At 41.4% G+C, this 21,335-nt stretch overlaps 1 protein-coding gene across 6 annotated transcripts in view; it reads right to left on the minus strand.

Annotated features, from left to right (window-relative positions):
- Positions 1-10,354, minus strand: part of ZYG11A (zyg-11 family member A, cell cycle regulator) — a 64,594-nt gene extending 54,240 nt beyond the window's left edge. For 2 of the 6 annotated variants that reach the window (XM_055585855.1, XM_055585857.1), the window contains exon 1: positions 9,225-10,057. In XM_055585855.1, coding sequence (XP_055441830.1) covers positions 9,225-9,314 — 90 coding nt within the window. In that variant the 5' untranslated portion in view covers positions 9,315-10,057. Of the gene's footprint in view, positions 1-9,224 lie in introns of all 6 variants that reach the window. The other 4 variants (XR_008716007.1, XM_055585860.1, XM_055585858.1 and 1 more) reach the window with 4 other exon arrangements.
- Between the last annotated feature and the right edge of the window lie 10,981 nt (positions 10,355-21,335).

Raw genomic sequence — 21,335 nt, forward strand, 5'->3', positions numbered from 1 at the left:
TTCCCATCAAGACCACTAATGACTAATAACTCTGCCTCTATAATGTCTGATTACCGATAACATGATTCTAAATGTTATCTATAAATCCAACGAATTCTACATTATTATCTTCAGGCCAGATCTCTCGTTAAGCCAGTGTTAGATAACCATTTGCCTCCCTGACATATCTACTTAACCATGTCAGACAAACACTTCAAACTTAACATGTAGGAAACTACATTTATCCAGTCTTTCCCTACTCAGTAAATGGCGTAACATCTATTCAGCTGCTTAATCTTTACTGACATTTCCTTCTCTTTAGTCAACATCCCACAAAACACACAGATCCAATACATTAGCAAATCCTACTGGTTCTACCTGTGCCAGACATCTTCTATTTGCTAACTACCTCCCACCCAGACCCACTCAATCTTCTCCACCTCTACTGCTGAGGTGACCTGTGTAGATCCTATGAATAGGTTTTCATGAATAGGTTCCCTTACCCTCTGGCTGTCAGTTTGGTTTGGACATGAAACTCTCAAAAAACTGGAACACGTATTAGTTTCCTAGGTAATTTCCTATAAGAAATTACCACAAAACTGGCGGCTAAAAACAACAGGTATCTACTCTCTCATAGTTCTGGAAGACAGAAGTCCAGAAATCAAGGTATGAGCAGGACCGCTGTTCCTCTGAAGGCTCTAGGGAAGAATTCTTACGTTATCAGCTTCTGGGGGCTGTGGTTTCCCTTAGCTTGTGGCAGCACAACTCTAATCTTCACATGGCCTTCTTCCCTGTATCTCTAGGTCTCAAATCTCTATCCCTTTATCTTATAAACACTATAAATCCAGACATCAGATTTAAGGTCTGGCCTAAAACTTTAGGATGGATCAGATGTTCTCACCAAGATACTCAACCTGGGAATTCCCTGGTGGTCCAGTAGTTAGGACTCTGTGCTTTCCTGCCAAGGGCCCAAATTCAATCCCCAGTCCCACAAGCCACCTGGCGGGGGTGCAGAGAAGCAAGAGGGGAAGATCCTCAACTTAATTACATTTGTAAACATCCTGACTCCAAAGGTCAAATTCACAGGTTCTAAGGGTTAAGACTTGGATATATGTTTTGGGGGTTAAACTCCACACAGATAATTTCCCCTGTTCTTTCTCATTTAAAGTATCTTGGGCTGGCTATGGCATACTAATCACTCCTCTAAGATTAGTCCTCTGTTCTTGCTATTGACTAAATGTCTGCATTCTTCCAAAATTCTTATGCTGCAATCTAACCTCTAATTTGATGTTTGGAGGGAGGAACCTTGGGAAGTCATTAGGTCATGAGGGTAAAGCCTTCACTGAATGGAATTAATGCCCATACAAGAGTGACCTCAGAGAGTTCCCTTGTCCCTTCTGCCATGTGAGAACACAGCAAAAAGATGTATATGAACCAGGAAGCGGGCTCTCACCAGACACCAAATCTTCCAGCACCTTGATCTTGAACTTCCTAGTTTCCAGAACTGTGAGAAATAAATTTATATTTTTTATGAGTCACCCAGTCTACAGAATTTTAGTCACACCAGCCTAAATGAACTAAGACATTCCTTCTGAGAGGTCCTCTGCGCCTAGGGGTGGCAAGAGCTACTGTCACTAGACATGAAATAGTATATTATTGTGGTTTTTCCATACCTCTCCCTTATCTTTGGAAGTAATCCCTTAATTAAACTCTCACTGCTGCTGATAAGTTGCTTCAGTCCGACTCTGTGCGACCCCATAGATGGCAGCCCACCAGGCTCCGCCGTCCCTGGGATTCTCCAGGCAAGAACACTGGAGTGGGTTGCCATTTCCTTCTCCAAAACTCTCATTAAATTAGCCCTATTCTGACTGTGTCATCTATTTCCTTCTGTATGCCTATCAAACCTCCCAAATAAATTTCTAGTTCATCCCCTTCTTTTTAACTCCACTACCAGTTCCTAACTCAAGTCACTACCATATCTTGCCAAGAATACTAAAAAACTCCAAATTATCCTGCTTCCACTCTTAATCCTTTTCCAATCCATCTCAACCGAGGGTTTAGATTCATCATTTCTAAAATACAAAACACTACTACATAACTCTCCTAATTAACATGTTTTAATGGGTATAAGGTAAAAAATCAAAACAAACAAAAAGCTGTATTTTATATATGACCAACAATTAGAAAATTAAACTTTAAAAGTTTACAACGGCATTTTTTGGTTTTGTTTTGTTATTATTTTTGGCCACACCATGTGGCTTGTGCATGCAGTATCTTAATTCCCAGACCAGGGATCAAACCTGTGCTCCTGCATTCTTTAACCACTGGACCTCCAGAGAAGTCCCTTCAATAGCACTTTAAAAACCTCAGAGAGACTTTCTTGGTAGTCCAGTGACAGACTTCAAACTGGGAGTCCAATGCAGGGAGCCGAGGTCTGAACCCTCGGCAGGGCACTAGATCCCACATGCTGCAACCAAGAGTTACAATGCTGCAACTAAAGATCTTCACCCAGCTCAGCCAAAAAAACCTCACGGAAATCCCTGGTGGTCAGTGGTAAGGACACTGCGCTTTCACTGCCGAGGGCCTCAGTTCCATCCCTGGTCAGAAACTAAGATCTCATGAAGGGCAGAACACAGACCAAAAAAAAAAAAAAAATCTGTTTTAAAAACCTCAAATATAGGCCTGACTCAAAAAGACAACAAAAATCTAAACACACTAGGACCCATGATGTTTAGCTTACAATAAAATATAAGAAATGGTAAGAAGCAGGAAAGAAAATAAAATCAGTCACAAGAAATAGATCCAGGGAACTTCCTGGAGGTCTGGTGGTTAGGGCCCCACAATTTCACTACAAAGGGTTTGGGTTTAATCCCTGGATGGGGAACTAAGATCCTACAAGCTGCATGATGCAGCCAAAAAAAGAGAACAAGAAACAGATCCGGAAATAACATAATTAGCAAACAAGAACTTTAAAATAGGTATTATAATTCATGGATATACAGGAGAATATGAATATAACAAGGGAATAAATATGGAATCTCAACAGAGACTAGAGAAAGCCCACATGCAGCAAGAAAATAAATAAATACACTTAAACATAAAAAAGGTCAACAAGGACAATGGCCTACACTTGGAATCTATGAAATTGTTTTATAGCTTAATATTTATTGAATTACATAGCTAATTCACCAGGTACAAAAAACAATAAAGTTAATAACTTTCTTTTTTAAAAAGTCAAAAAATACTGAAATTAGATACAAAATATCAACCAACTGATCCCCGAAGCAAGAATGGACCCAAAGTGAAATAAACAAAAGACACTACAATATGACAAATAGCTAAAAACCTATGATAAAAAGAAAAATCTAAGCTAGGGGTGGGGCAGGGGGAGCTAGAGGTACTGTGGACAGTTTAAAACGAAAAAATATGACCACTGAATTTTCATCAGAAGCAATGCTAGCCAAAAGACAATGAAGTAACACTTTTAAAGTGCTGTAGAGGGCTCTCCTGGTGACTGAGTGGTAAAGAATCCACCTGCCAGAGCAAGAGACATGGATTCTATCCCTGATTCGTGAAGATCCCACATGCCTCAGAGCAACTAAGCCTACGTGCCGCAACTACTGAGCCTGTGCTCTAGAGCCCCAGAGCCACAAGTGAGCCTACACGCCAAGCTTCTGCAGCCCGCACATCCTAGAGCCTGTGCTCAGCAGCAAGAGAAAGCCCTGCACTGCAACCAGAGAACACCCCTGCTCACCACAACTAAAGAAAAGCCCATGCAGCAACAAAGATTCAACTAAATAAATAAAATTTTTTAAAAAATTTAAGTGCAGTAGGAAGAAAAGCTAAGTGCATTGAAATATCTTTCAAAAATAAAGGTAAAATAAAGATATTTTCAGACAAAGTAGAAAGAACCTATCATCAGCAGATCTACACTATACGAAAGGTAAAATGTTCTTTAAGTAAAGAAACATTATACAGGATGGATATTTGGGATCTAGAGAAAAGGGAAGAGTACTGGAAACAGGAGCATGTGGATAAATATAAAACTATTTTTCTTATTTCCTAATTTCTTTAATAACTGATCAAAGAAAAAGTAAAAACAATATACTGTGCAACTTAGAAAAGTAAAATGTATTATTTCAACAGTACAAAGGAGAGGAAAGAGGGGAGAAAATCAAAGAACACTGTTGTAAGCTGAAGTGATATATTTAGAAGTAGTGCAGTAAGTCAAACGTGTACATTTTAAAACCTAGAGCTGTGACTCTCAAACTTTTTAGTCTTAGCACCAACAGTACTCTTAAAAAACTGGATTACATATATCAACATTTACTGTATTATAAGTTAAAACTAAGAAATCTTGAAAATATTTCATTCAGAAATAATAAAAATTAAACCAATCACATGTTCACACAAAGAACATTTTCTTTTCCCAGTCACACCACATGGCTTGTGGGATCTTAGTTCCCAGACCAAGGACTGAACCTGCACCCGCAGCAGTGAAAGCACCAAGTCCTAACCACTGGATTACCAGGAAGTTCCCAATAAAGAACATTTTTTTTAAAGAGCTATATTTTCAAAAAGAATTTTTAAAAGTTTAGTGACAATGGCAGCACTGTTTTTTACATCTTTGCAAGTTTCATTAATGTGAGGCTTAACAAAACAGAATGGGGTCTTAGAGACCCCAGAGGTCTTGAGTCCACATTTTAAAAACTGTTATCTTTGTGTGACCATTCAGAGAAGAGGAATAGAACTAGTAAATCAACAGAAAAGATAGAATGAAACTTTTAAAATAATCAATTGGAAAAAAAAAAAAAACTCAATGGAGGGAATTCCTTGGCAGTCCAGTGGTTAGGACTCTGAGTTTTCACTGTCAAAGGTGAGAGTTCAATTCCTGGTCCAGGAACTAAGGTCCAACAATGTAAAGTTAAATTCACAATCAATAAAACCTACCACATCAACACAATAAAGAACAAAAACATATGTCCTTAATATATGCTGAGAAAGTTTTTCAACACATTTCAAAACACATTCATGATTTCCATGATTGAAAAAAGCAAAAACAAAAAAAAATCAGCAAACTAAGAATAGAAGAAAACTTCCTTAATTTGATAAAAGACATCTATGGGAACACCAAGAGCTAGAATGATATAAAGATGTCTCTTCTCACCACTTCTCTCTTACATTCTACAAAAAGTCCTAGATATTGCATTTTTTAGAAAAGAAAATATAAAGCACAGATTGGAAGGGAATAAGTAAAGCTGTCTTTATTTGCAGGTAACAGATTATAAAGAAAATCTTAAGAAAACATAAAAAAAAAAAACAGAATATATGTGGCTTTACATCAGTAGTGACAGTAGCTCCTTCATTCTGATATTGGTTATTTCAGTCTTCCTTTGGTTATCCTGGCTAAAGACCTATCAATTTTATTGATCTTTACAAAGAACCAACTTTTGATTAAATTTTTTTCTATTTTTTTTAAAGTAGCTTGAGCAAAGTCATAAGATACAAGATCAATACACCCCCCAAACTACAAACTTTTAAAAAATATTCACAGTACTAACAAAAACAGGGATAAATTTAACAAAATATGTAACAGATATTTACATTAAAAACTACAAAACATTGCTAAATAAAATTTAAAACAACAGAGAAATCTAAAGGAAAAGTATTCATGAATTGTACAATTTTTTAAATTAATTAAAAATAAAATCTTAACCAAATGACCCACACAGAAATGAATTAGTCTGATCACTTTTCTAAAGAAAACCTTGCATTTCAATTACGTCAGTGGCAGCAAAAAATGTACCTGACATGCTGTGCTAGGACATACATTAACTACTCAGCTTTTCCATTAGCTACAAACAAATGTCAGGCTGGATGAATCACAAGATGGAATCAAGACTGCTGGACTAATAGCAACCACCTCAGATATGCAGACGATACCACTCTAATGGCAGAAAGTGAAGAGGAACTAAAGAGCTTCTTGATAAGGGTGAAAGTTCAGTTCCGTTCAGTCGCTCAGCCTCTTTGGGACCCCATGCACTGCAGCACACCAGGCTTCCCTATCCATCACCAACTCCCGGAGCTTGCTCAAACTCATATTCATCGAGTAGGTGATGCTATCCAACCATCTCATTCTCTGTCGTCTCCTTCTCCTCCTGCCTTCAGTCTTTCCGAGCATCAGGGTCTTTTCAAATGAGTCAGTTCTTCCCATCAGGTGGCCAAAGTATTGGAGCTTCTGCTTCAGCATCAGTCCTTCCAATGAATATTCAGGACTGATTTCCTTTAGGATTGACTGGTTGGATCTTGCAGTCCAAGGGCCTCTCTAGAGTCTTCTCCAACACCACAGTTCAAAAGCATCAATTCTTTGGTGCTGAACTTTCTTTATCATCCAACTCTCATATCCATACATGACTACTGGAAAAACGATAGCTTTGACTAGACTGACCTTTGCTGGAAAAGTAGTCTATGCTTTTTAATATACTGTCTAGGTTTGTCATAGCTTTTCTTCCAAGGAGCAAGCATCTTTTAATCTCATGGCTGCAGTCACCATCTATAGTGATTTTGGAGCCCAAGAATATAAAGTCTGTCACTGTTTCCATTTTTTCCCCATCTATTTGCCTTGAAGTGATGGGACCAGAGGCCATGATCATCATTTTTTGAATGTTGAGTTTTAAGCCAGCTTTTTCACTCTCCTCTTTCACTTTCATCAAGAGGCTCTTTAAAAAAAAAAAAAAAAAAGCTCTTTACTTCCTCTTCACTTTGGCCATAAGGGTGGTATCATCTGTGTATCTGAGGTTACTGATATTTCTCCTGGCAATCCTGATTCCAGGTTGTGCTTCCTCCAGTCTGGTTTTGTCACTGCTTCCACTTTTTCTCCTCCTGTTTGCCATGAAGTGATGGGACCAGATGCCATGATCTTAGTTTTTAAAGTGGTGAATTTTAAGCCAGCTGTTTCACTCTCCTCTTTCAACCTCATACCCCCAACAGTATACATTCAAAAAACTAAGATGATGGCATCTGGTCCCATCACTTCATGACAAAGAGAAAGAGAAAAGTGGAAGCAGTGGCAAACTTTATTTTCTTGGGCTCCAAAATCACTGCAGACTGTGACTATAGTCATGAAATTAAAAGACGCTTGTGCCATGGAAGGAAAGCTGTGACAAACCCGGTATCAAAAAGCAGAGCCATCACTTTGCCGACAAAGGTCCAAACAGTCAAAGCCATGGTTTTTCCAGTAGTCATATACGGATGTGAGAGTTGGACGATAAAGAAGGCTGAGTGCCAAAGAACTGATGCTTTCAAATTGCGGTGCTAGAGAAGACTCTTCAGAGTTGCTTGGACAGCAAGATCAAACCAGTCAATCCTAAAGGAAATCAACCCTAAATATTCATTGGAAGGTCTGATGATGAAGCTGAAACTCCAATATTTTGGCCACCTAAGGCAAAAAGCTGACTCACTGGAAAAGACCCTTATGCTGGGAAAGTGAAAGTCATTCAGTCCTGTCTGACTCTTTTTGACCTCATGGACCATACAGTCCATGGAATTCTCCAGGCCAGAATACTGGAGAGGGCAGCCTCGCCCTTCTCCAGGGGATCTCAACCCAGGGACAGAACCCAGGTCTCCGGCATTGCAGGCAGATTCTTGAGACAAAAGGGAAGCCCAAGAATACTGAAGCGGGTAGCCTATCCCTTCTCCAGCGGATCTTCCCTACTGAGGAATCTCCTGCATTGCAGGCAGACTCTTGACCAACTGAGCTATCAGGGAAGCCCAATGCCGGGAAAGACTGAAGGCAAAAGGAGAAGGGAGAGGCAGAGGATGAGATGATGATCGATAGAACATCACCAACCCAAAAGACAAGATGTGAATTTGCACAAACTCCAGGAGAGAGTGAAGGACAGGGGAGTGGAGCAGTGTTGCTGTCCATCGGATCGCTAAAGAGCCAGATAGGACTTAACAACTGAACAATAACAAATAAATGTATGCATTATTTAAGAAGCTTTTAAAAGTGAGTCCAAAAGGGTCTACAGGATTACAGGTTAGATCTCTGCAGGACACAAAGGCCAACAAGGCGTTAGTGTGTAAAGTGCAACCTCAATCAGAATATTTCCTTTCCTCCATACTATGGGTTGAGCGTTCACTAGATTTTGAGTTCTAAGAAGGGAGGCCCTTGGGGTTTTGTAGAATATGGAGTCACATCAGAAATGATGTCAGGTTCAAGATCCTGAGCAAGTCAAGGGTTCTCAATTTTCCTACACACTAGTAAAATGGAGACCATCAATGCCTACCAAAAAATCCGGGACATTTTAGAAATGCGACAACTGATACACAGTAGGCTCCAAATACACACTCTTTTGGTTTGCGTGTTGCTCAATTTCGTTTGAAAGGGATTCCGAGGGAAACGGTGCGCGGGGCCGAAAAGAACACATGGAATTTTAGGAATTTCACTCTTTAGGGTTCCAGTTCTTCCAGGCGGGCTCTTTCTGTTAACAATCCCAGGACCGACAGGTCGCATACTCTGGGGAGCAACAAGTCCCCAACATACGTTAGGGAACAGTTGAAGTTTAAGGCATTTGGGCGCAGGATGACAATAAATGCCACGGGCCAAGCATAAAGCCACGCCCAGTGCTTACGTCTAAACTTAACACCACCTTGCAAAATAGCTGTCGCCCGCGCTTGCACGTAGTCTTCCCAGGAGGCGCTAGTCAATACGCCTGCCAATGCAGGAGACAGGAGAGACGCGTTCGATCCCTGGGTAGGGAAGATACCCCTGGAGGAGAGCATGGCAATCCACTCCAGTATTCTTACTGGAGAATCCCATGGACAGAGAAGCATGGTGGACTACAGTCCATAGGGTCGCAAAGAGTTGGAAACGACTGAAGCGACTTAGCACGCACGCACTCACTTGCACAGGAGAACCAAGGGGACCAGAGGAGAAGACCCGCCCAAGGTCAAGAGGGAGGCGGGACACACCCCGCCATTCCTCCGCTGCGCAGGGTCGGCGCGCTCGGAGGCTGGGACGCCCCGGGCGGTAAACTCCTCTCCGACAAGCACTTCCCAGCATCTGAACACAGAAGCCTAACAGGGGCTCAGCCTCTTCAGACGTTACCCCCCGCGTAGGTCAAACGAGCCAAAAATGTCTCCGCACGGTCCCCGACGACTTGCCGTGCTCGCCCAGGGCTGACGTCCAGCCGAGGTTCGCGTTCCATTTCCTACCCCCGATTCTTGCCCTCCTCGGAGCTCACCTGCACCACGAGGAAGCCTAGTATATCCTTCCGAGCGTCCGGAGGGACGATGTTCCGGGGCGAAAGGCCTGGGTGCAAGAAGTAAACCATGGCGACGGTGAGGCGTCGAGGAGAGAGTTGCCGTCGAAGTGGGCCTGGATCCCGCGAGAGTTCGACCCGCGCCAGGAAGCAGCTGAGCAACACCCGCTCGGCGAGCTGACTCTCAGCGTTCGACCCGCGAGGTTTGAAATGCCGGGCGCGGCGACGCGCACTCGCCCACCGTAGACCCCGCCCCCAGGACGGGCCTCACCACCCCCACCCGGGCCACCCACCACTCCATCCGGTGAGGACCCAGCCGTTCTCCTTCCACCTCATTCACGCCGTATAGACCAACCACTCAGTCAACTCCTACCCACACGTCTATGCCCAAGTCTCCCACAAAACCTACGCCATAGGGTTCAATACCATGTTCCCTTTGCCCGTCAAAGGCACGCCCACGGACCAGCTCTGTGGAGTTGGGAAACAGAATATGATGGTCCCTCTGTGTCCCCAGGGACATTGATTTCAGGGTCCACCATACCCAAATCCCGTGAAACTGAAGTACCTTATAAAAAAGAGTAGTATTTGGGTATAACTTAAATATTTCCTCCTCTATACTTTAAATGACTTGTAGCTTGCTCATACTAGTATAACTAATACAATGTAAATTCTGTATATTTACATATAATATGCTGGTACTAACAAATTCAGATTTTGCTTTTTGAAACCTCATGAAAATTTTTTTTCTGAACATGTTCCATAGACGTTGAATCCGGGGATAGAGAACCCATGGATATTGAGGGATATTTTAAATGCATACATTTAAAAATATATTTTTTAAAGACTTTTCTCTTAGAACTGGCAATAGCACTTATCTTGTTTCTTATGACCTAAAAAGTATCAAGAAGACCCTTATAATCTGCTCCAAGAAACCCTGAAAGAGAGCAATAAATTAGTACACTAGTAAAATTAACAGAAGGGATGTCTTGGAAAAGGATAGTTGTTAAGAGTAGGGAGCCTTGAATTTGAATACTGCATTGGAATGCCTGCTCTTGGACAAGCTTCTTAATTTCTCTAAAGCTCAACTTCCTCATCAGTAAAATGGGATGAGAATGCCTTATAAATAAGATAGTGTATGTAGCGAGCTCCCTGGTGGTCTGAAAGTTTTGATTCCACACTTTCACGACCTTGTCCCAGGTTCAGTCCCGGGTTGGGGAAGTGAGATCCTGCAAACTGCACGTTAAAAAAGAAAAAAAAAAAAGTAAAACACATGAAAATGCTTGACAGAGAACAAGTCCTTGATTGTTGTTGTTCAGTCGCTCAGGCGTGTCCGACTCCTTGTGACCCCATGGACTGTAGCCTGCCAGGCTCCTCAGTCCCTGGAATTCTCCAGGCAGGAATACTGGAGTGGGTTGCCATTCCCTTCTCCGGGGGACCTTCCTGACCCAGTGTCTCCTGCATTGGCAGGCAGACTCTTTACTGTTGTGCTACCTGGGAAGCCTCGTATTGAAGTATAGTTGATTTACAATGCTGTGTTAGTTTCAGGTGTACTTTTTAATTTAATTTTATAGTAGAGTATTTTTTTTAGACTATTTTATAACTTCCGTCCTCAAATCTTGAACACCTCTTCCCCTAATCATACTGTCAGTTTCCTCTTTCACTGAAAAAAAAAAGAATCAAAAAGAACATTCTAGGGACTTCTGTAGTGGTCCAGTGGTTAAAACTCCACATTCGAAATGCAGGGGGCCAAGGTTTGATCCCTGGTCAGGGAACTGGATCCCACAAGCAGCAACTAAGACCTGGAGCAGCCAAATAAATAAATATTAAAAAAAAAAAATTCTAAGCTCCAACCATCGTATCTACAGGCTTTCTATCCTATTACCATGAACTCTTTATACTCTTTGTTGTTGCTGTGCAGTTGCTCAGTCATGTCTGACACTTTGCAACGCCATGGGCTGCAGTAGACCAGGCTCCCCTGTCCTTCACCATCCCCCAGAGTTTGCTCAAACTCATTTCCATTGAGCCATCCAACCATCTCATCCTCTGTCATCACCTTCTCCTCCTGCAGTCAATCTTTCCCAGCCTCAGGGTCTTTTCCAAGGAGTTGGCTTCTCACATCAGGTGGCCAAAATATTGGAGCTTCAGCATCAGTCCTTCCAATGAAGACTCAGGACTAATTTCCTTCAGGATTGACTGGTTTGGTCTCCTTGCAGTCCAAGGGCCTCTCAAGATTCTTCTCCAACACCACAGCTCAAAAGCATCAATTCTTTGGTGCTTATCTTTCTTTATTGTCCAACTCTCACATCCATACATGACTACTGGAAAAACCATAGCTTTGACTAGATGGACCTTTGCTGGCAAAGTGATGTCTTTTCTTTTTACTATGCTGTCTAGGTTGGTCATAGTTTTTCTTCCAAGGAGCCAGCATCTCTTAATTTCATGGCTGCAGTCACAGTTCACAGTGATTTTGGAGCCCAAGAAAATAAAGTCTGTCACTGTTTCCAGTGTTTCCCCATCTATTTGCCATGAAGTGATGGAACCAGTTATGCCATGATCTTAGATTTTTGAATGTTGAGTTTTAGGCCAACTTTTTCACTTTCTTCTTTCACCTTTATCAAGAGGCTCTTTAATTCCTCTTTGCTTTCTGCCATAAGGGTGGTGTCATCTGCATATCTGAGGTTATTGATATTTCTCCTGGCAATCTTTATTCCAGCTTATGCTTCATCCAGCCTGGCATTTCTCATGATGTACTCTGCATGTAAGTTAAATAAGCAGGATGACAATATATAGCCTTGATGTACACCTTTCCCAATTTGGAACCAGTCCATTGTTCCATGTCTGGTTCTAACTGTTGGTTCTTGGCCTGCATACAGGTTTCTCAGGAGACAGGTAAGGTGGTCTGGTATTCTGATTTCTTTAAGAATTTTCCACAGTTTGTTGTGATCTACACAGTCAAAGGCTTTAACGTAGTCAATGAAACAGAAGCAGATGTTTTTCTGGAATTCTCTTGCTTTTTCTATGATCCAATGGATATTGGCAATTTGGCTAGTTCTGGGCTTCTGCAACAAGTCTCATCTCTTGCTTATTCAAAGACATCATCCAGCAACATCCTTTCTTTCTCCTGAATTATTTTTTCCCCTTTCTTGGATCATTGCCACTAGCTGATACTTTTCCCATAATTAAAAAAAAAAACAAAAACCACTTCTTTTGACCTAATTTCTAGTACTTAATACCTATTCAGGTCTTGCCCTCATATCTCTTCACCCTTTTGTGCAAAACTTATCCAAAATGTGGTCTGTACATGCTGTCTCCAATTTTTTTCTTACCATTTTCTTTCTCCCCTGCTACTCCACTAACCATTCTTCTCAACATCCAGGTTACTGAATTCAGTTGTCACTCTTCTCTCATCTTATTTATTCAGCAGCATTTGACCCAGGTGATCATTTCTTCCTCCCTTTCTCCATTTGGCTTCCAGGATGCATCTTCTCTTCCTCCTCCTCTCCCATGCCTTCCTCTTTCTTCTCTTCTCCTCCTACCTTATTTTTGCTCCTTCTCATCCTCTTGATTTCTCATCACCCATAGTTCTAAATCTTTGTATACCCCCAAGACTCTGTACTTGTATATGTCTTCCCTATCCAATCTCGCTTCCTTGTGGTAATTTTGTCTAGTTTCATAACTTTAAAAGAAATTTATATGCTGATATATCCATGTTTTATGTCTAGACTGTACCTTGCTGTTGAACTTGAGTGATACATTCAGTGGTCTATTCAACATATACACCTGGTTATCAAAATAGCCTAATGTGTCCAAAAGTAAACTCCTGTTGTCCTTACCCTAATCTGCTTTTCCTATTTTAGTATATGGCAACTCCTTCCTTTCTGTTGCTTGTGACAAAACCTTGGAAATACCTTTTAACTCCTCTCTTATTCTTATATCCAATACCCTATCTGTTAGGAAATCCTACTGACTCTGTCTTTAAAATATATCCAAGGACTATCTCTTATCTCTCCCACCTGCTACCCTGGTCCAAGCCCCTGTCAGAACCAACTTGGATTCTTACAATATCCTCCTGTCTATCCTCCTGTCTGGTTCCCCAGCTTTCAGGCTTGTTCCATTAAAATCTCTTCTCAACATAGCAACTAGAGTAATCACTTTAAACATCATGTCATCCTCTACCCCAAATCCTCCAATAGCTTCCCATCTCAGGCAGAATATAAAGATTCATAAGGATGGTGTTCTCCATGGTTCTATATAATCTGTTCTTTCCATGCCCTTCTCTTGCTTTATCTTCTGCCACTCTCTCCTTTATTTATTCCACTCCAGCACCATTGGACTGCTTGTTATATTCATGGATATCTCTCATGGATAGCTCTCTTACTTCCTTCAAATTTTAGCTCAAATGTTGCCTTATCAGTAAGGCTTATTTAACTTTTATGCAGAGTACATCATGAGAAATGCCAGATTGGATGAAGCACAAGCTGGAATCAAGATTGCTGGGAGAAATACCAATAACCTCAGGTATGCAGATGATACCACACTTATGGTAGAAAGTGAAGAACAACTAAAGAGTCTCTTGATGAAAGTGAAAGAGGAGAGTGAAAAAACTGCCTTAAAACTCAAAATTCAAAAAAATTAGGTCATGGCATCGAGTTCCATCACTTCATGGCAAACAGATGGGGAAAAAATGGAAACAGTGATAGAATTTATTTTGGGGGGCTCCAAAATCAGTGCAGATGGTGACTGTAGCCATGAAATTAAAAGATGCTGGCTCCTTGGGAGAAAACCTGTGACCAACCTAGACAGCATATTAAAAAGAAGAGATATCACTTTGCCAGCAATGGTCCATCTAGTCAAAGCTATGGTTTTTCCAGTAGTCATGTATGGATATGAGAGTTGGACAATAAAGAAAGATGAGCACCAAAGAATTGATGCTTTTGAGCTGTAGTGTTGGAGAAGAATCTTGAGAGGCCCTTGGACTGCAAGGAGACCAAACCAGTCAATCCTGAAGGAAATCAGTCCTGAGTCTTCATTGGAAGGACTGATGCTGAATCTGAAGTGCCAGTACTTTGGCCACCTGATGTGAAGAACTGACTCATTGGAAAAGTCCCTGAGGCTGGGAAAGTTTGAAGGCAGGAGGAGAAGGGGATTACAGAGGATGAGATGGTTTGATGGCATCACTGACTCGACGGACATGAGTTTGAGCAGGCTCCAGGAGTTGGTGATGGATAGGGAAGCCTGGTGTGCTGCAGTGCATGGGGTCACAAAGAGTTGCACATGACTGAGTGACTGAACTGAACTAACATGAGGGAAAAGACCTTGTTATACCCAGGTGTAAAATAGTGCCAAGGGACTTCCCTGGTGGCTCAGTGGTAAAGAATTAACCTGTGATACAGGAGATGCAAGTTTGATCCCTGGGTCAGGAAGATCCCCTGGAGAAGGAAATAGCAACCCAGTCTATTTTGGGGGGATTCAAAATCACTGCAGATGGTAACTGCAGCCATGAAATTAAAAGATGCTTCCTCCTTGGAAGAAAAGCTATGCCAAATCTAGACAGCATATTAAAAAGCAGCAACATTACTTTGCCAGCAAAGATCCATCTAGTCAAAGCTATGGTTTTTCCAGTAGTCATGTATGGATGTGAAAGTTGGACTACAAACAAAGCTGAGAGCCAAAGAATTGATGCTTTTGAACTGTGGTGTTGTAGAAGACTCTTAAGAGTCCCTTGGACTGCAAGGAGATCCAACCAGTCCATCCTAAAGGAAATCAGTCCTGAATATTCATTGGAAGGACTGATGCTGAAGTTAAAACTCCAATACTTTGGCCACCTGATGCGAAGAACTGACTCATTGGAAGGAACCCTGATGCTGGGAAAGATTGAGGGCAGGAGGAGAAGGGGACGACAGAGAATGAGATGGTTGGATAGCATCACCTACTCGACGGAACATGAGTTTGAGCAAGCTCTGGGAGTTGCTGATGGACAGGGAAGCCTGGTATGCTGTGGTCCATGGGGTTGCAGAGAGTCAAACACAGCTGAGCAACTGAACTGAACTAGTGTTCTTGCCTGGGAAATCCCTTGGACAGAGGAGCCTGGTGGGCTACAGTCCATGGGATTGCAAAAGGGTCAGACAACTTAGTGACTAAAAATAATAGTGCCTAACTTACAGAAGGTGCTGCTGCTGTGTTCTTGCCTGGGAAATCCCTTGGACAGAGGAGCCTGGTGGGCTACAGTTCATGGGATCGCAAAAGGGTCAGACAACTTAGTGACTAAAAATAATAGTGCCTAACTTACAGAAGGTAGCCAGTAATATTTGTTCAGAGAAAAAAAAAAAAAGTGTAATGGCTACCTGGAAAAAATCAATTGTAGCTGTAAAAGGAAGTTTGTCTCCAAAATCAGAGGCAAGGTTGCAGCTACTTAGCGAGGAGCAAATTTTTACCATAAACTGTGCCTCCTGCCCTTCCTCCCTTGCTGCTGCTGCTGCTAAGTCGCTTCAGTTGTGTCCGACTCTGTGTGACCCCATAGGCAGCAGCCCACCAGGCTCCCCCGTCCCTGGGATTCTCCAGGCAAGAACACTGGAGTGGGTTGCCATTTCCTTCTCTAATATATGAAAGTGAAAAAATCAAGTGAAGTCGCTCAGTCGTGTCCAACTCCTAGCGACCCATGGACTGCAGCCCACCAGGCCCCTCTGTCCACGGGATTTTCCAGGCAAGAGTACTGGAGTGGGGTGCCATCGCCTTCTCCGATATCCATCCCCTACCTAGTCTCCAGTTTTCCACTTCAATAATTTCTGATCATTTATTTTATGCTCCTAACTGATCCATTACCAGACCCATCCCAACCAATCTTTTACCCACCTAAAATGAGTATTCTACCTAAACACAAATCTGATGTTATTTCTCCCCAGTTTAAAACACTTCCATGTCTCCCCATTGTCCTCAGAATAAAATCCAAACTTCTTAGGATGGCTTAGATCATCCTTCATGATCTGGCTCCTGGTTGTATCTCTAGTTTAAATTATTAGTTTTCTGGCTCAGATAGTAAAGACATTGCCTGCAATACAGGAAACGTGGGTTTGATCCCTGGGTTGGGAAGATTCCCTGGAGAAGGGAATGGCAATCCACTCCAGTATTCTTTCCTGGAGAATTCCATAGACAGAGGAGCCTGGTGGGCTATAGTTCATGGGGTCGCGAAGAGTCGGATACAAGTGACGAACACTTTCATTTCACTTTTCATTCTCATTTTAACATCATATAGTGAAATTGTTTCAGTTCTAGACTTGTACTTTGGCACATTCATTGTTGTCCATGCTACCTCCCCCTTCTAAGTAATTCGTATTAATCCCTCAGATTTCACTGAGACCTCACTTCCTTTAGAGAGCCCTTCCCTGACATTCCCCTCCCTTTTCCTGACAACTCTGAAGAATAAGCAAAGGATAGTGCAGGAACAGATAAATTGGAAAGTCTTAGGAAATTAAACTTCTGAAATGAAATGAGAAAACTATAGTCAAGATTCTTTAGATCATGGTTGGATTTAAGAACTTTGTAAATTTTCTTTAGCTATGTTGGCATGGTAAAGATTGAAGGCAGGACAAGGGGACGACAGAGGACAAAATGGTTGGATGGTATCACTGACTCAATGGACATGAGTTTGAGCAAGCTCCGGGAGATGGTGAAGGACAGGGAAGCCTGGCATGCTGTAGTCAATGGGGTCACAAAGAGTTGGACATGACTGAGCTGCTCAACAACAACTGGCATGAAATACAGGGGAAAGATCATGAGCTCTGATGTCAAAAAAGCCTGAATTCAGAGTCCATCTCCACCTTACCTTTGGGTAGTACCCTGTGAGCTTCACTTCCTCTTCTTCTGGAATACCAAACTTACTGAATTTCAAAAACTAAGAGATCAACACCGCCTGTGTCAGTTTTGTGTTTTCTAGTAGACAGGATAATTTCTAAGGAAAAGGGTCATTTGAAGCTCTGAGACTTTTAGCAACTGTCGCTTTCTGGGCATCAAAAACACAAAGACTAGCTATTAAGTCTTTGTCTTATCTATGTCTGTAGCTTTGGTTTATTTTTCTTATTGTAGTGATCAGCAGTAAAACCTGTATTACTATAGAAAGAGCCTGCTTAGAAAATAAAGGAACTGGAATCACAGAGCAGTACAAAGTATCAATGGCCCTAAAGAAAAGGCTTCCTGTATTTAGGGAGGGACAGCCTGGAGTTCCGAGATCTCCCTCTTGATTAGTCTCCCTCTGTGCTCAGTCACTCAGTCTTGTCCGACTCTGTGAGTTCTGGACTGTAGCACGCCAGGTTCCTCTGTCCATGGGATTTTTCAGGCAGAATACTGCAGCGGGGTTGCCACGTTCTCCTCCCGGGGGTCTTCTCCACCCTGGGATCAAACCCACATGTCTTCGGGTATTGGCAGGAAGTCTTTACCACTGAGCCCTCTGGGAAGCCCCAGTCTCCCTCTTTGCTAACTTGATTAGTAAAAGGTAACACACTGAAGTAGTGAACTTGAAGAAAGACAAACCACTCCAGGGAAACGAAATTAAGGAAATTATTCTCTAAGGCCGATCCAAAAAGACTCTTTTTGTCTCTAAGTTATCACAGGTGGGCAGAAAAAGAGTAAAATAAGGACAAGTGATACATATAAAACTACATGCATCCATTTAAAGTACTGTCCTTTATTCCAACATTCTCTCTCCGTGTTTATTAGTTTTAACATTTTTTTTTAATGAACTTATTGTGAAGGCTTATGAGAGGAAAAACTCCTCTACCAACTTAAGTCCGATTGTTGGAGGTGGAAGGAGACCTATAAATTGACTGACAGTAGGTAAACAAGGGGAAATTTTATTACATACATGGGAATAACCTACATAGAAACTAACTCCTGGAACAGCTGTGGGGAAAGGTTTACATACTGCTTAATACGACAGGGGAGTTGGTTTAGAGCTTCAAAGGATGGGAGGTTCTGATGAGAGTTGTTTATACAATTATTTGGAAATGTCTCAGTGCTCAACGGAGAAGTCAATGGCAACTCACTCCAGTACTCTTGCCTGGAAAATCCCATGGACAGAGGAGCCTGGTAGGCTGCAGTCCATGGGGTCACTAGGAGTCAGACACGACTGAGTGACTTCACTTTCACGCATTGGAGAAGGAAATGGCAACCCACTCCAGTATTCTTGCCTGGAGAATCCTAGGGACGGGGGAGCCTGGTGGGTTGCCGTTTATGGGGTCGCACAGAGTCGGATACCACTGAAGTGAGTTAGCAGCAGCAGCAGTGCTCAAGGTCAGTGCCCCTTTGATTGGAGACCTCCATACAAATGAGGTCTGTGGCAGGTGACTCTTCTAAAGCTCCATACTAGTTAGATAAGGCGTGTTCAGATATTTTCACATTTAAGTAATCTCTATCCGTATCAGTGTGGTGGTTTCTTGGTGTCTTTAGCCCTATTACTTTGGGGAGGAAATTTTCTCCCTAAGTTGTAAAAGGCTTATGTTTTATTGTAGGAGACACTACAATAATGACACTAAGGGCCAGTGAGGTTGCAAATCATAAACTTGGAAAACTGTCAATGGGTTCCATCCTTTGAGAGAGGCCAAAGTGTGAGTGGGAATGGCCTTAATGTTTAAATGAGATTTGAGATTGTCCTGAATGGTTAAATTGATTTTCCCCTTTATAGCACAGTGTTTAAGAGCATAGATTTCAGAGTTTGATAGACTTAAATCTTATGTGTGACTCTGAAACTTCATAACCTGTGAACCTGGCAAAGTTATTTCATATCTCACAATTTCCTTACCCATGAATGTCATAATTATCTTCTTTACAAGGCTGTTGCAAGGCTCAGCTGAAAAAGTATACATTAAAAAATGCTTAGCATATGTACTTCCTGTATGTATTTTCTGGATATATGGAATTCTAAGTCAATCATCAGAATGTACTGAAAACTAGTGTTATTTGAAATTATACCCTTCTTACAATAGAATTTGGCACAGTGGTAATTGATTGACTCCAAATCACATAGTTGATCTGTTCCCATAGGTCTTTAAAATAGAAGATTCTTTAAATCCATTGCTAGTATCCACAAACAATAATGTGGTTTATTTCATGAACCAGTTTCAGAGGACTTTTTTGATTATACATGTCTTAAAAAAAAATCTTATTCGTTTGGCTGTGCCAGGTCTTAGTTGCATTACACAGGATCTTTGATCTTCGTTGAAGCTTGAGGCCTGTGGGATCTGAAGTTGCAGCATAGGAACTCTTAGTTGTGGCAAGCGAGATCTAGTTTCCTGACCAAGAATCAAACTTGGGCCCCCTGCATTGGGAGCCTGGACTCTTAGCTACTTACTGGATCACCAGGGAAATCCCACATTTGTCTTTTTAATTCAAAGGTATCGCTACTGAGACTGTACAAAGCAGCAAAGATTCTTCAAAGAGTGGGGAAGCTGGTATTAAAACAGTATCTAGGTTTAATTTACAAATTACTTTCTATATATGTGATATGAGACAAGGCATATCATTAGGCTTCCCCTTGTTTATAAAATAAGGAGTAATTCTCTTCCCTTACAACATGTTTGAGGGTTAAATACAGTACTTGTCTCATTATTCATACTATTTCCAGTTTTGAAGGGCTTTATTTAAGACTGAATTGATGAAACCAAGAATTAAGTAGAATATGTGTTTGATAACTCCTATATTGAAATATGACAATCACATTCTAGCTTTGTCATTGAAAATGGTTCCTTTTATAATGTGTATTGATGTAAAGTGATAGGAGAGCTGAGGTTTTTTGTTGTTATTCTTGACTCTTATAGTTACATCAGTCTAGGAGAGACATTCCTTTACTGACAGTTTTTGAGTCACTGCACGATGATTTTAAACAGCTGTCTTACTGAATGCACAGGAACAAGCACTCAACTGCAAAATCTGGTGTCATTTCCACAAACCTGCTCCAAAGGCTGTTTCTAGAAGTCAAGAGCTGCGTGTCAATACTCCCACCCTGTGACTTGCTTTTATAGGCTGAATTTTCAGACTGCATTAGAATCTTAAATTATAAAAAGACAAAAAATGATTAATGTGAGTGCTCATGGTTTCTGATATTCACCCACTCCTCTCAATTTGAAGATTTATGCAGTTACTCAGAGGTGTTCATTGGATTCTTACAATGCAGATTAAGAATAGGGAATAGGAAGTAGAAAGACAACTCAGGAGAAAAGAATTTAAATTTAGCAAGAGACTGGGCCAATCTACATAATAAAAACTGCTAGAAAGGGTAAGGGAGGGGGGAGAATGGAGAAAGTCTTGCTTTTTTTCTTTTTGAAGGTTGGCTATAGACAACACAGCTCAACAACTTGTTTGGTTAAATACTGTCCAAAGGTATTTATCTTCCTCAGTATGTGTGGCCCATAGTGATACCATGTTAGTATTGAATGAATTATTGAAGAGACAATGAAAGGTTAAGAAAAGCTAATACTTATTATAAAAATTATTTTAAAAACTACTTTTAAAGGTGGCTTTCCTGGTGGTTCAGTGTCTAAGATTCCACACTCCCAGTGCAGGGGGCCTGGGTTCCACCCCTGCCTGGTCAGGGAACTAGATCTCACGTGCTGTAACTGAGAGTCCCCATGCAGCCACTAAAGAACTTGCATGCCCCAACAAAGATCGAAGATCCCAAGAGCTGGAACTAAGACCCAGCACAGCCAACTAAATAAAAATAAATAAAATATTTTAAAAAACCCTATCACTCGAATACATCTAATCTCACGTTTGTGTATCAGTGAAGCAGTAGTATTTCTAGTGACCATTCAACAATTCTATGGCATCTAAACACTAATGCTGCCCTACACCATCAGTAAGGACGGTCAATGTCCACTTCTGACCATTTGGTGCATTCTTTTCTGTACAATTCATTTGATGCTTAATCACAATTGTCTAAGAGAGCTAAGCAATCTCATGCTATTATTGCACTAATAGGGGGAGAGAGGAACCATTGGATTGTAAATTTGGAAGTAAGAACAGATGTGCAAAGTTTGTCACTGACTTGCTGTGTGATCTGGGCAAGAGCATTAAGACCCTGATGCTGGGAAAGACTGAGGGCAG

This window comes from Bubalus kerabau, chromosome 6 (assembly GCF_029407905.1).
Source record: "Bubalus kerabau isolate K-KA32 ecotype Philippines breed swamp buffalo chromosome 6, PCC_UOA_SB_1v2, whole genome shotgun sequence".
In the NCBI taxonomy this organism is placed as follows: Eukaryota; Metazoa; Chordata; class Mammalia; order Artiodactyla; family Bovidae; genus Bubalus; species Bubalus kerabau.